The 15,736-nt window shown below is 41.0% G+C and overlaps 1 protein-coding gene across 8 annotated transcripts in view; it reads left to right on the top strand.

Moving 5' to 3' along the window:
- tmem161b (transmembrane protein 161B) overlaps positions 1 to 15,736 on the top strand; it is a 77,150-nt gene that overhangs the window by 28,534 nt on the left and 32,880 nt on the right. For 6 of the 8 annotated variants that reach the window (XM_072516230.1, XM_072516229.1, XM_072516231.1 and 3 more), the window contains one exon: positions 10,527 to 10,683. In XM_072516230.1, coding sequence (XP_072372331.1) covers positions 10,527 to 10,683 — 157 coding nt within the window. The remainder of the gene's footprint in view (positions 1 to 10,526; positions 10,684 to 15,736) is intronic. The other 2 variants (XM_072516232.1, XM_072516236.1) reach the window with 1 other exon arrangement.

Genomic DNA, 15,736 nt, shown 5'->3' with positions numbered 1-15,736 from the left:
TGTACGTGTAAAAAGCCTTGGGATTTTCCTGAACCTTATTTGCCAATGACTTTTCGTGACCCCTTTTAGCCCTCCTGACTCCTTGCTTAAGTTCCTTCCTACTTCCACACAGGCTTCGTCTGTTTCCAGCCTTCTAGCCCTGACAAATGCCTCCTTTTCCTTTTTGACGAGGCCTACACTATCTCTCGTTATCCAAGGTTCCCAAAATTTGCCATATTTATCCTCTTTCCGTACAGGAACATGCCGGTCCTGAATTCCTTTCAACTGACATTTGAAAGCCTCCCACAGATGTTGATTTACCCTCAAACATCCGCCCTCAATCTAGGTTCTTCAGTTCCCGCCTAATATTGTTATAATTAGCCTTCCCCTAATTTAGCACATTCACCCTAGGACCACTCTTATCCTTGTCCACCAGCACTTTAAAACTTACTGAATTGTGGTCACTGTTCCCAAAATGCTCCCCTACTGAAACTTCTACTACCTGGCCGGGCTCATTCCCCAATACCAGGTCCAGTACAGCCCCTTCCCTAGTTGGGCTATCTACATATTGTTTTAAGAAGCCCTCTTGGATGCTCCTTACAAACTCTGCCCCGTCCAAGCCCCTAGCACGAAGTGAGTCCCAGTCAATATTGAGGAAGTTGAAGTCTCCCATCACAACAACCCTGTTGTTTTTACTCCTTTCCAAAATCTGTCTACCTATCTGCTCCTCTATCTCCCGCTGGCTGTTGGGACCCTGCAGTAAACCCCCAACATTGTGACTGCACCCTTCTTATTCCTGATCTCTACCCATATAGCCCCGCTGCTCTCTGTGATATCCTCCCGCAGTACAGCTGTGATATTCTCCCTAACCAGTAGCGCAACTCTGCCACCCCTTTTCCATCCCCCTCTATCCTGCCTGAAACATCTAAATCCTGGAACGTTTAGCTGCCAATCCTATCCTTCCCTCAACCCGGCCTCTATAATGGCAACAACATCATAGCTCCAAGTACTAATCCAAGCTCTAAGTTCATCTGCCTTATCCGTTATACTTCTTACATTAAAACATATGCACTTCAGGCCACCAGACCCGCTGTTTTCAGCAACATCTCCCTGTCGGCTCTTCCTCAGAGCCATACTGTCCCTGTTCCCTAGTTCTCCCTCAATGCTTTCACCTTATGATCTATTGCTCCGGTACCGAACTCCTGCCATACTAGTTTAAACCCACCTGTTTGACACGAGCAAACCTTGCGGCCAGGATATTTATGCCTCTCCAGTTTAGATGCAACCCGTCCTTATACAGGTCACACCTGCCCCGGAAGAGCTCCCAGTGGTCCAGATAACGGAAACCTTCCCTCCTACACCAGCTGTTTAGCCACGTGTTTAGCTGCTCTATCTTCCTATTTCTAGCCTCACTGGCACGTGGCACAGCGAGTAATCCTGAGATTACAACCCTAGAGGTCCTGTCTTTTAACTTTCTGCCTAGCTCCCTGAACTCCTGCTGCAGGACCTCATGCCCCTTCCTACCTATGTCATTAGTACCAATATGTACAACGACCTCTGCCTGTTTGCCCTCCCCCTTCAGGATGCCCGCTACCTGTTCGGAAACATCCTGGATCCTGGCACCAGGGAGGAAACATACCATCCTGGAGTCTCTTTCACGTCCACAGAAGCGCCTATCTGTGCCCCTGACTATAGAGTCCCCTATGACTATTGCTCTTCTGCGCTTTGACCCTCCCTGCTGAACATCAGAGCCAGCCGTGGTGCCACTGCTCTGGCTGCTGCTGTTTTCCCCTGATAGACTATTCCCCCCAACAGTATCCAAAGCGCTATACCTGTTCAAGAGGGGGACAACCACAGGGGATTCCTGCACTGACTGCCTGCCCTTCTGGTGGCCACCCATCTCTCTGCCTGTACCTTGGGTGTGACAACGTCTCTATAACTGCTATCTGTGATGCTTTCCGCCACCTGCATGCTCCTAAGTGCATCTAATTGCCACTCCAACCGAACCATGCGGTCTGTGAGGAGCTGCCATTGGTTACACTTGCTGCAGGTGTAGTCGACCGGAACACTGGAAGCGTCACAGATCTGCCACATCTCACAGTTGGAGCATTGCACCCCGCTGAGTGACATTTAAGCTCTAATTAATTAATTTAAAATAAACACTTGAATTAATGTTAGATTGAGTTACAATTAATGATATGGCCCTGATGCTAGATGATTTTTACTGTAAAGTTAAATGCTAAATACCGATCACTGCCCTCCGGTTTAGTTACTCCACTATCTAGTTAATCAATTAGATTTGTTTAGCAATATTTTTTTTTTTCAAATTTAACAGATTCCCAACCAGCCAATCAGGTCACAGTTTTACTGTGATGTCACTTCAGTTTCCCCCCCCCCCCCACACAATTTGAAATGGTAATAAAAATAAAAATCACTTACCTTCCCAGGATACTCTATGGTTCTCTCCCTGCAGATTAACAGTTACAGGCCAGAAGAAAGAGAACAAAACAGTAGGGGAAATGCACCTTCTCCCACTCTGCGCCGAATTACCTGACTCCACCAAATTACCAAGTTCCAATTCTCACTCTGGCTGTGTCTCACTCGGGCTGTGTCTCCTTCACCTGCGCAAATGCTATGGATGACATATGTAAGAATTCTGCAAGTTGTCTCAGAAGAGACCTTTCTGAAAAATTCAGCATATGGCAGAAGATGTTTAGAAGCATGGATTTAAAAAGTTAGTTGACGGCTGGGAAACAGAGTTAAGACGCTTGAGTATTCCTCAGAGTGAAGAAAGGTTGGAAGTTGTATAGCAGCACATATCAATACTGGGCCTACCTTTGTTCTCTGTACATATGGATGATTTGAACTTTGCCAGGGGGAACATAATCTTGAAATTTGCTAAAGACCTAAACAGGTGTATTATTCCAGAAAAAAACTAAAGGCTATGGGAAAGCAGACAGGTTCAAAGAATTTACACATTTGTGGCAGTTGCAACATTATACAGTGCAATATGAGAACTTGAGAGATTATCTTGGTTCAGAAGAGCAAAATGTAGAATCAGTGTGGGAGGAGACGGGAAATAATAAAGGAAAGCAGTCACTTGTGGGTGTAGTTTATAGGCCTCCAATAGTAGTTACAATGTAGGACAGATTATATGTGAAGAAATAATAAATAATGTGGGCTTGTAAGAAAGGCACTGCAATATCCGTGAGTGATTTTAATCTTCTTACATATACATGTACAGATAATACATATTAGATAAATCAAATTGGTAAAGGTAGCTTGGATGATGAGTTCACAGGGTGTACTCAGGGCAGTTTCTTAGAGCAATATATTCTAGAGCCAGCCAGCCAGGATTTGGTAATCTGTGATCACATAGGATTAATTAATGACCTTCCAGTAAAGGAGCCTCTAGGCACGAGTGATCAGAATGATAGAATTTCACATTCAGTTTGAGGATGAGCAGAGTGGGTCTAAGACTTGTGCTTCAGCTTAAATAAAGACCATTCCAAGACTATAAAGACAGAATTGGCTCAAGTGGATGAGGAAAATAGGTTAAAAGGTAGGATGGCAGAGGAGCAGTGGCAGACATTTATGGAAGTACTTCATAACTCTCACAAAGATTCTTTCCATTTGGAAAGAAAGACTCTTGAGAAAGGTGCATCGCCTGTTGTTAATTGAGGAAGTCGAGGATAATATTGAATTGAAAGAAGATGGTAGACTAGAAGATTGGTCAAATTTTAGAAACCAGCAAAGAATAACAAAAAATAATGGGGGAGAAATTAGAATTAGAGAAAGCTAGCTAGAAATGTAACAGTTTCTACAAGTATATAAAAAAGATAAGAGTAGTTGACGTGAGCATAGGTCTCGCATGAGATTGGGTAAATTATAATTGGACGCAAGAAGATGATGGAAGTGCTGAACAAGTACTTTGTATCAGTTTTCACTGTAGAAGACAAGGAAAGCATCCCAAGGATAGTAGATAATCAAGAGGAAAAAGGGAGTGAGGTACTTGAAGCAATGCTCACTGGGCTAAATCGCTGGCTTTTAAAGCAGACCAAGGTAGGCCAGCAGCACGGTTCAATTCCCGTACCAGCCTCCCCGAACAGGCGCCGGAATGTGGCGACTAGGAGCTTTTCACAGTAACTTCATTGAAGCCTACTCGTGACAATAAGCGATTTTCATTCATTTCAATTATGATCACTAAGGGAAAGGCACCAGGAAAAATATTGTGACTAAAGGCTGACATTGCCTGGACCTAATGGCCTGCATTCTCTGGTTTTAAAAAGTGGCTCAAATGATGGTGGATGCATTGGTTATAATCTTCCAAAATCCCCTGGATTCTGGAGTGGTCCCAGTAGGCTGAAGTCCAGCAAATGTAAAATCTCTATTCAAGAAAGGAGGTACAAAGAAAACAGGAATTTCTTAACGTCTGTCATAGGGAAAATGTTAGCATGTATTATTGAGGAGATATTTTGGCATTTAGAAAATTATATTTGACTGGCTAGAGTCAACAGAGAGTTGTGAAAGGAAAATCATGTTTGACTGATTTATTAGCTATTTGAAGATGTACAAGCAGAGTGGATACTGGGGAACTAGTAGATGTGGTGTGCTTGGATTTTCAAAAAAGCATTTAACAAGGTACCACATCAAAGGTTACTATAAAAGATAGGAGCTCATGGATAGAGGAATGGTTAGCTGACAGGACACAGAAAGTAGGAATAAATGGGTCATTTGTTTTGGATGGCAAACTGTGGAGTCCCACAGGAATCCGTGCTGGGGCCTCAACTATTTACGGTCTATATTAGGTATAGGTAGGTTAAGTGAGTGGGCAAATATTTGGCAGATGGAATATAATGTGGGAAAATGGGAACTTGTCCACTTTGACAGGAAAAATATCAAAGTTAATCGGATAAAGACTGCAGAAATCTAAGGTACAGAGGGAGCTGGCTGCCTAAGACATGAAACATAAAAAGATAGCATGCAGGTAAAGGAATTGATTGGAAAAGCAAATGAAATATTGGCCTTTATTGGATGGGGATAGAGTTTAAAAGTAAGGAAGAATCTGTCTGTGTGGAGTTTGCACATTCTCCCTGTGTTTACGTGGGGTTTGCCCCCACAACCCAAAGATGTGTAGGGTAGGTGATTGGCCACGCTAAATTGCCCCTTAATTGGGAAAAAATGAATTGGGTACTCTAAATTTATTTTTTAAAAGTTAAGGAAATACTGACAGGACTTTTGTTGAGACAACATCTGAAATTCTGTCTACAATTCTGATCTCTTAAGGAGGGATATCATTGTATAGAAAGCAGTTTAGAGAAGAATCACTTGGTGATTGCTGGGAGGAAGGGGTTGTATTATTGTTGAAAGGTTGAGCAGGTTATGCCTATGCTCTGAGTTTAGAAAAATGAGAGGCGATCTTATTGAACCATGCGAGATTCAGAGGGAGTGACAAGGTAAATACTGAGAGGATGTTTCCTCTTGTGGGGGAGTATAGAACTAGGGGCACAGTAGGGATCTTCCATTTAAGATGATGACGAGGAATTTTTTTATCTGAGGATCATTGGACCTCTCTGAATTTTCTGCTCCAGAGAACAGTGGAGGCCGAGTCATTGAATATATTCAAAGATGTATTGGACAAGATTTTTGATCATCAAAGTCTTAAGTTGTTAAAAATTATTTGTTCACAGGATACGGGTGTCGCTGGCTAGGCCAGAATGTATTTCCCATTCCTGATTGCAGTTGGGATGGTAATGGTGAGCCACCTTGAATTGCTGTGTATATATACCCATGGTGCTGTAAAGGAGGAAGTTCCAGGGTTTTGAAGGAATGACAATATAGCTCCAAGTCAGGATAGTGTGTGGCTTGAAGGAGAGCTTGCAGATTGTGGTGTTCCAATGCATTATCTGCCTTCTCCTTCTAGACGGTAGAGGTTGTGGGTTTTAAAGATGCTGTCAGAGCTTTGAGTAGGTGCAGTGTATCTTTTAGATGTCACTGTACGTTGGAGGGAGTGAATGTTTAAGGTGGGGTGCTAGTTGCCTTGTAGATGGTAGTCAGGCTTTGGGGAAAGAGAAGGTGAGTTACTAATCGCAGAATTCCCAGCTATTGACCTGCTCTTGAGCTACAATATTTATATAGCTGGTTCTGTTTGCTATCTAATCAATAATAACCCCCAGGCTGTTAGTAGGAGTTTAGTGTGATAATACCATTGAACATCAAGGGCAGATGATTCAACTCTCTTTTTGGAGGTGGTCTTGTGATGGCCCTTGTGTGGTGTGAATGTTACTTGCCACTTTGGTCCAAGCCTGAATGTTGTCCAGAGTTTGCTGCATATGGGCACTGACTGCTTCAATATCTGCGGAGTCAAGAATAGTGCATTGTGCAGTCATCAGCAAACATTCCCATAGAATCCCCACAGTCGGAAGGAAGCCATTCGGCCCAACAAGTTTGCAGCAATCCTCCAAATGAACACTCTACCATAGCCCACTCCCCCGCCCTATCTCCACAATCCCATGCATTGGCCATGATCAATCCACCTAAGCTGCACATCTTTGGACTGATCACTCCTGCCCTTATGATGGAGAGAATGTCATCGATGAAGCACCTGAAGATGGCTGGGCTTCAGACAGTACAGAAGTATTCCTGCAGCAATGTCCTGGAACTGAGATGATTGACCTCAGACAACCACAACCATCTTCCTTTGTGCTAGGTATGACTCCAACTAGTGGAGATTTTCTTCCCCCTGATTCCCATTCAGATTTGCGAGGACTCCTTGATACCACACTCTGTCAAATACTCCTTTGATGTTAAGGGCGACATTCTCATGTTATGGGAAGCAGGCAGGAAGGTGAAATTAAGGTCACAGTCCGATCAGCCATCTTCTTGTGGAATAGTGGAGCAGGCTTGAGGGACCAAATACTCATTTCATATGATTTTATGAGTATGTAGCATGCAAGACTAAAGACTCAAATTATAAGGTCACAGTTGGAGAACAATGTCCAAATCTCAGCATCAGAATGTTTTTAAGCAAATGCAACGTAACATGAAAGTTTCTCGTGTTTTTTTCTGATGTAGTTTAGGGGATGGTAACAAAGTGATAATGATGCTGGACTAGTTATCCAAAGGCCTGGACTAATGTTGTAGAGAAGCAAGTTTAAATCCCTTTACTACAGCTAGGGGAATTTAAATTGATTTAATTTTTAAAATGTGGAATAAAGTGACACACTCCGTATTATCATGAAATTACTGGATTGTCATAAAAACCCATCTGGTTCATTAATGTCCTTTATGGGAAGAAATTTGCTCTCCTTAGCTGGTCTGGCCAAGATGTGACTCCATACATAGGACAATGTTGTTGACTCTTAATTGCCCTCTGAAATGGCCTAACCAGTCACTTTTGTATCCAACTATTGCAGAAAAGTTTTTTAAAAAACGACACTGGAAACCACAAAGGCACACTGACCAGTTCACCCTTCGTCCTCATCACTAACCTCTGGATACTTGTGCCAAAATTGTGAGAGCTGTCCCACAAACTAGTCAAGCAACAGCCATATAGTCATACTCACCAAATCATGCCTCATTTCCTCCACCACTGATTCACATTGGCAGCCTTGTCTGCCATCTACAATAATGGATAGGTGGACCTCACCAAGGTTCCAAACAAGGACAGCAGATGCACAGGAACACCAACACCTGCAGGATCCCTGCAAATCATCACTGACCTGACTTGGAACTATGTTGCTGTTCCTTCACTCTGTAACAGCACTGAGAGTGTGTACACCGCATGAACTGAGCAATTTAAGAAAGCATATCACCTCCACCTTTTGTAGGGCAATTAGGGGCAGGCAATAAATATTGGTTTTGCCAGAGACACTCAGATCCCAGGAACCGAAAATAAAAATGTACCAGGAAGATGCTAGAGATGAGATGACATAGTTAGGAGGAGAGACAGCTATTTCTCCCGGGCCATAGAAAGCCAAGAGAAGATTTAAGAGGTTTTTTAAATTGTAGTGTTTTTATAGAGTGAATAGGGAAAGACTTTCTTTCATTTTGAGGTGTTTGTAATGAGGATTCGTCAATTTAAAATTATTGCTGAAAGTAATGAGAGGTTAAAAGAAATGTATTTGCACAGCATTATTGGAGTAATGCTTTGCCATTGGGAGTGGTTGAAGCAGGGACTGTTGCACCTTTTAACGAGAAATTGGATAAATATTTGAAACAGAGAAAGATAAAGGGCTACTCATGAGATGGTAATACAGTAGAATGTGGTGTATATGGATTTCAGCAAAGCGTTTGATAAGGTTCCCCACGGTAGGCTATTGCAGAAAATACGGAGGCTGGGGATTGAGGGTGATTTAGAGATGTGGATCAGAAATTGGCTAGCTGAAAGAAGACAGGGTGGTGGTTGATGGGAATTGTTCAGAATGGAGTACAGTCACAAGTGGAGTACCACAAGGATCTGTTTTGGGGCCGTTGCTGTTTGTCATTTTTATCAATGACCTAGAGGAAGGCGCAGAAGGGTGGGTGAGTAAATTTGCAGACGATACTAAAGTCGGTGGTGTTGTCGATAGTGTGGAAGGATGTAGCAGGTTACAGAGGGATATAGATAAGCTGCAGAGCTGGGCTGAGAGGTGGCAAATGGAGTTTAATGTAGAGAAGTGTGAGGTGATTCACTTTGGAAGGAATAACAGGAATGCGGAATATTTGGCTAATGGTAAAGTTCTTGAAAGTGTGGATGAGCAGAGGGATCTAGGTGTCCATGTACATAGATCCCTGAAAGTTGCCACCCAGGTTGATAGGGTTGTGAAGAAGGCCTATGGAGTGTTGGCCTTTATTGGTAGAGGGATTGAGTTCCGGAGTCGGGAGGTCATGTTGCAGCTGTACAGAACTCTGGTACGGCCGCATTTGGAGTATTGCGTACAGTTCTGGTCACCGCATTATAGGAAGGACGTGGAGGCTTTGGAGCGGGTGCAGAGGAGATTTACCAGGATGTTGCCTGGTATGGAGGGAAAATCTTATGAGGAAAGGCTGATGGACTTGAGGTTGTTTTCGTTGGAGAGAAGAAGGTTAAGAGGAGACTTAATAGAGGCATACAAAATGATCAGGGGGTTGGATAGGGTGGACAGTGAGAGCCTTCTCCCGCGGATGGAAATGGCTGGCACGAGGGGACATAACTTTAAACTGAGGGGTAATAGATATAGGACAGAGGTCAGAGGTAGGTTCTTTACGCAAAGAGTAGTGAGGCCGTGGAATGCCCTACCTGCTACAGTAGTGAACTCGCCAACATTGAGGGCAATTAAAAGTTTATTGGATAAACATATGGATGATAATGGCATAGTGTAGGTTAGATGGCTTTTGTTTCGGCGCAACATCGTGGTCCGAAGGGCCTGTATTGCGCTGTATTGTTCTATGTTCTATGTTCTAATTAGTTCTTGAATTCTCTTACAAAGAGCCAAAACAGACTTGATCTGAATGCCTGCGCTGTAAACTTTTATTTGATAGGTGGTGATCAGTATGTATAGTGCCTGCATTCTCCACTATGAGGTGGATTATTTTGGAAATTCTGATCCAAGTTTGAAAGATGGGCGCAAGGAAATTTGATATTTTAATCACGTTGGCCTGATAAAATTTTGAATTGTTTCTAGTATTTTAGATATTTTTTATGGACGGTGGGAGAGGCGGATGGAATGTCAATCACTGTTCCTCCCCTATCGGGGTGTAAAAGACTGGAAGTATTTTTTTTTTTTAACAATGGTTTTGAGTTGGTTTAAAAGTTGGGGTTCAACTAAATTAGATGTAATATGGAAAGGACCCTTGGGTACCGAATGAAGCAGAAATAATGATAAAAGCATTTAATGGCAAAATAACTACCTTGAGATTAAAATGAACTTGAAAAGGAATATTGATGGGAGCAGAAACCAGAGAAAGGGAAGAGGAGAATCCAAACTTCCAAAGATTTTTTTGAAACATGTATTCGTTAGGATGTGAACATAGGATAATGACCAAAGTAGTCAACAAAGTAAACTCAATTCTGACAGAGCTTCTGTAAGCAAACTATATTGATGATGCGCACTAAATCCTGGCATCAAAAATGTTTTTAAATGTTCCAGAGTTACACTTGTGATAGAAAGAAAAAAATTGTTTTATTTATTGACATGGTATTTTCAATTTTGTGTCGAGGCATTTGTAAAGTGCAATACTGTCTTTCCGAATAAGTAAATATTCCTGTGATAACAGGCTTGTTTCGCTTAAAAATTGAAATAAGCATTAGAAAGAAATAAGCAATTTTTTCTCTTCTCTTTCATTGTCTCCTGGATCACATCTAAGGCATGAGATTAGCCTTGATCCATGTTATATTTGGATACAGTACCGTATGCATTTATCCACTTATCCACAGCAACTTGAATAGAATGTCAAAACAGTTGGTTATGTTTTTTAAAAATAAACCGGATATGGTGTAAACAGCTGACAGCTGATACTATTGTTCCTATTTCTGTGAAATAGTTTCAACACACTTGGTCATTGAAACAATTATTTTCTTTCCACAGTTCTCCATTATTTTCCCGAGTATCAATGGTTGGTGGATTTTGCTGCTTCAGCCACAATTGTTTATATCATTACAGAGGTCTACTACAGCCTGACAAACCCCCAAAATGAGATGAATATTAGCATAGTTTGGTGCCTGCTGGTCCTTGCCTTTGTCTTGTATCCTTTTAATAGCTGAAAAATGTAACATTTGATTCCTGTATTGACTTCTCACTTTAATGTGTAAAATATACAAGGATTTAGCGGTGCTGAAAAGAAAATAATGGTTTGTATTGGGCTTCATTCAATTTAACCAGTGCCTGCAGTAATGAACTGATGGCATTTCTACAATACTTTCATTAATTAACTTGGTTCCATTGCCACGTGATCAACCTTTGTTAAACCAAAGTCCAATTCCAAAGCATGGCTCCATTGTTATTGAGCATGCATTATGTACTCTTAGCTTGATGGTTGTTGCAGTTTTATTTTTTTTAAAGCATCATAATTGCTTGAGTTCTGTCCCACATCTCCTCCAGACTCACTTTTCTATGCTGCCAGTGGCACCACTCGAGAAAAAGAACAGGAGAATCATTATGGTTATGATGTCTCCATGAGCAGCTAGGTAAAGTGTTTTGATATATAGCAATATGTGAGTGATTGGGATGACTCGTTGAATGTTATAGTAAAGAAAATCCAGCAATTTTATTCATAATCATCAACTTTCCACAAATTTAAGGGAAAACTCAATTATAAATTGAATGAAAAGTTCCAGTGTAAGCATGTGCAATAACTTAATGCAAATAACCATTTGGCAATGATTGTTATAATGGTGCAAGTGAGTTCTTTCTCATGTATTCTTTAATGCCGTACCAAATATTTTTGACCGCAATGCTTATGAGCTTTAAATTATCTTAACGGAATGTAATGATTTGGGCTGTTCCTCGATGTAATAAACTAATTTATTGATCCTTCCAAATTTCAAACAGCAACTCCTTGTTAGCCTGTGAGGAAAAAGTGTTATTTATGGGCCAGAAGAATATCTAACGTACAAGAAAATTCTATTAGCACCATTGAGACAAGTGCAAGAATGACCGCAAGTGGATTGTGAGCATCAGGAGCTAAATATTAGTAACTAAACTTTTTTTTTGACGATATTTGTGTTAGTTTGTTGAATTCCTTGAAGGTCATTAGTATTGCTGTAATTATTAATTTGACATGTATCAATTATTGGAAGTTTTGTGTACCTTTTTTAAGAAGAGCCCAAAAACTGGTATTTGCCCTAATTACCTTGATTAAAATGCTGTATTTTTGGTGACAAATATTTAAAGTTCAGTATTTAGTGAGAATGCATGTCGCTTAATTATGGTAGTTGCAAATTCACTAATGTAGTTTTGAGTCCCATTGTCAATTTGCCGGTAAAAATATATAATCTTCAAACATGCTTAATTCTGTTTTGCTCTCTTGTTACCCTGCCATTGTTGGTTTAACTAGGAAGACTGTAGCTTGATCCAATTTTGCTTCCTGCCCTTTGGCTAGTAATATATGCTAGGCTTACAGTGATGTGCGTTTGCCTTAGCTGATGTGGAGAGCAGCAATTTTAGTAATTCATCAAAGCAACTATAACCATGTTTGTTTCTGTGCCTTTTTGAAGGATACATTTGCATGGTAATTTCGGGATAATATTACTGGACTAACAATCCAAAGAATGGGAATTTAAATCTCTGCATGACCATTTGAGAATTTTATTCAGTTTCTCTAAAATCTGGGAATAAGCTGGTCTCAGTAAAAGGCGGTAGAATGTTGCAACGTTCAACTGGTTCACTAATATCCTTTAGGGCAGAACCTCTCCTGTCTTTAGCTGGTCTGACCTACATGTGATTCTAATTCCAGAGCAGGATAGCTGACTGTTAGTCATGCTCACAAATGGCCCAGTCACTGTGTTGTATGTAGCAAACTACTACAGTAACAATGGTTTTCGAGGCCAGCTAGCGATGGGCAATAAATGGCAACCTTGCAAACTATACCAGCATTTGGAGAATAAATTAAAAATAATTCCTTACACTGCTGGAAAAAGGTGTATAGCTTTTGTTTTTATTTGTATTTGCTTGTCTCTTTATTTTGACAGACCTTAACTGGTTTCTTTTCCACTTTCTTCCCTTCTGCAACGTTTCATTTTCTCATTGCTACCCTGTGCTAACCCTGAAGGTTTTCTTTTTTTCATGTTTTCCTTTTGTCATATATCAGTCTTTTGTTGCTGGCACAATAAAAGGTAGTCATCGAAACCTTTTCAGTGATTGCTATCCAATATTACATTCTGAAAATATGACCCACATAATTAAATCACAAAAAATACAATGGGTCATTCAAACTCCGATGCACTGTTGTAACTTTTCTTTCCTTTCAAGTGAAACATTGTTTTATATAAACGCATGGAGTCTTACACAGGCATAGTAAAATTCAAGTTTACCATTTGTGAATGCAAATTATTGAAAATGGTTTGAAATAAGTAAATTACCTTTTTTTAAAAAAAGAACAGCTGCATTGTATGCTGTGAATGCGGAGAAACATTTTGAGAAGCTGTAGAGAGGGGCAGTTTTAAAGAAAGCTGTGGCGAGAGACAGGGCTTTGTAGAAAAGGCTTTTGGTAGTGAAGTCTGATTTGCCAACCCATACGTTTTTTAGACCACAGAAAGGCAGTTTTCGGTCCCAGTAGGACAAGGAGGAAAAGAGTAATATTTTAAAAGCAGAGCACAGAGGAATAAAAGAGTAATATTTTAAAAGCAGAGCATTCTTGTCTGAAATCAAGGAAGAGAGGCTGAATCAACCAAGTTGAAGCTGCTATTTGAGGATACTCAGCCAGAGTCTGAAGGGGTTCCAACCAGAGCATTCATGTTGTGAGACCAGAATACAAGAGCAGGGGTGTACTTCTGAGGCTGTATAAGGCTCTCGTCAGGCCCCATTTGGAGTTCTGTGAGCAGTTTTGGGCCCCGTATCTAAGGAAAGATGTGCTGGCCTTGGAAAGGGTCCAGAGGAGGTTCACAAGAATGATCCCTGGAATGAAGAGCTTGCCGTATGAGGAATGGTTGAGAACTCTGGGTCTGTACTCGTTAGAGTTTCGAAGGATATGGGGGGATCTTATTGAAACTTACAGAATACTGCGAGGCCTGGATAGAGTGGACGTGGAGAGGATGTTTCCACTATTAGGAAAAACTAGAACCAGAAGGCACAATCTCAGACTAAAGGAACAATCCTTTAAAAATGAAATGAGGAGGAATTTCTTCAGCCAGAGGGTGGTGAATCTGAGGAACTCTTTGCCGCAGAAGGCTGTGGAGGCCAAATTACTGAGTGTCCTTAGGACATAGATAGATAGGTTCTTGATTAATAACGGTATCAGGGGTTATGGGGAGAAGGCAGGAGAATGAGGATGAGAAAAATATCAACCATGATTGAATGGCGGAGCAGACTCAGTGGACCGAATGGCCTAATTCAGCCCCTGTGTCTTATGCTCTTGTCATGGTCTAAATCTGTTTTATAAAGTAAGCTGCTAATTTTAAGATGGATTAAGAGCTGTATGTTTCCTTTCTTGTTGTTTATTGGAAAATTGTATAGTTAAGTAGTAATTGTAAGCTGTTCTTTTTTGGGTGCGAAGTTAAAGGTTTAATGTGTATTTATAATAAGGGTTTTGTTTTAGAAATACCCAAGCCCTATTTTGTTTCGTGCAATCACTCCTGGAGCGAATCATTATTTCGGGCGGCAGGGTAGCAGGCGAGTAGCACTGTTGTTTCACAGCTCCAGGATCCCAGGTTCGATTCCTGGCTTGGGTCACTGTCTGTGTGGAGTCTGCATATTCTCCCCATGTCTGCGTGGGTTTCCTCCGAGTGCTCCGGTTTCCTCCCACACAAACTTTCTTCACAAACTCCAGACAGACAGTCATCCAAGGCCGAAATTGAACCCCTGGAGTTGTGAGGCAGCAGTGCTAACCACTGGACAGTCACCCGAGGTTGGATCTGAACCCAGGTCCCTGGTGCTATGAGGCAGCAGTGTTAACCACTGTGCCACCATGCCTTCCCATTGGAAGGTTGAAGGTACAAGTTTAAAACAGCCCAAACTTTCTTGAGAGAATGTGGAGTACTCATCACTCCCATCCCATGAAAAATGTTTAAACTTTGCTGACAGCGTTTGCTGGTAAATGGAGCATTTACACCCTACACTCTGTTCACTCTGCAGTTGAAATTATGTCAAAGTCCTAATGACATTGGAAACCCAGATTCATAATTATTGATGACGCTCCTGTCTATAAATCTGACTGGTGCATCAACCACCCAAGAAGCATTGTTTTTATAATAGGAAAGACTGTTGAGTTCACTGCTCATCCAATTTCTGCTGTGCAGAGGGAGTTATATTTCCTCTTTCGTTATCCAATTGCACAATGTGAACTTTTAACAAAATAATTTTCTTCCTAGATGCTGTTATTTAGTAACCAAAACAAAAAAATGCAAAATGTCATCCTTAAAATCACAGCTGAAAGTTTTTTTTCAATATGTTTTGTAAACCTTTTGGAAGTGTTACTTACTTCCAAACAGTCACAATTCAGATCTCATGAACTACATGACGCTTGATGCACGCAGAACAGTCAGCTATTGTACCTTGTTGTGGAGGTTGTTTTAAATTGTAATTAAAGCTTCAGTGGTTTGTAATGTTATTAGAACCCCATGATTGAATTACAGTCTTGTAACTCCCCCCTGCCATTGTCATTATTCTATGTTTTGGCTTTGTATGAAAGTGTTTTATTTGTGAGACAAATCTTTCTTCAGCAGACAAGCAATGTATCAATGGTGATGTAATCTTACCCAGAGCGCCCTCAGGATTGGAATGTTACTCCCATATGCAATATTGCAAACCTGATTGCCCCTTCTTGAGAGCCACACGTGGTTAAAGGATTTTTTCTGTTGAACTGTTTTTGTAATAAAGTAATGTTCTTAATTTGGAATTGAACAAATTGGCACATTGAACATGCAAAATCTTCCACATGTGGGAACCTAGAAAGTTGATTTTAAATTGCGAACTAATCAGATTGTATTACTATAATGACTTGCTTGTGATCAATTGCCCATGATGTGCTGAATTTAATGTCAGGGTAAAATAAGGACGCTTGTTACTGTCTTCAAAGAAAGCAGCCAACACAGGTCTAGCAATCTCGATGGTCTGGATTTTCTCTTTCACAACAGTAGTTC

The sequence above is a fragment of the Scyliorhinus torazame genome, chromosome 9, assembly GCF_047496885.1.
Source record: "Scyliorhinus torazame isolate Kashiwa2021f chromosome 9, sScyTor2.1, whole genome shotgun sequence".
Taxonomy (NCBI): domain Eukaryota; kingdom Metazoa; phylum Chordata; class Chondrichthyes; order Carcharhiniformes; family Scyliorhinidae; genus Scyliorhinus; species Scyliorhinus torazame.
Note: the sequence above shows the minus strand (reverse complement) of the source record. Positions and strands in the feature narration are given on the sequence as shown.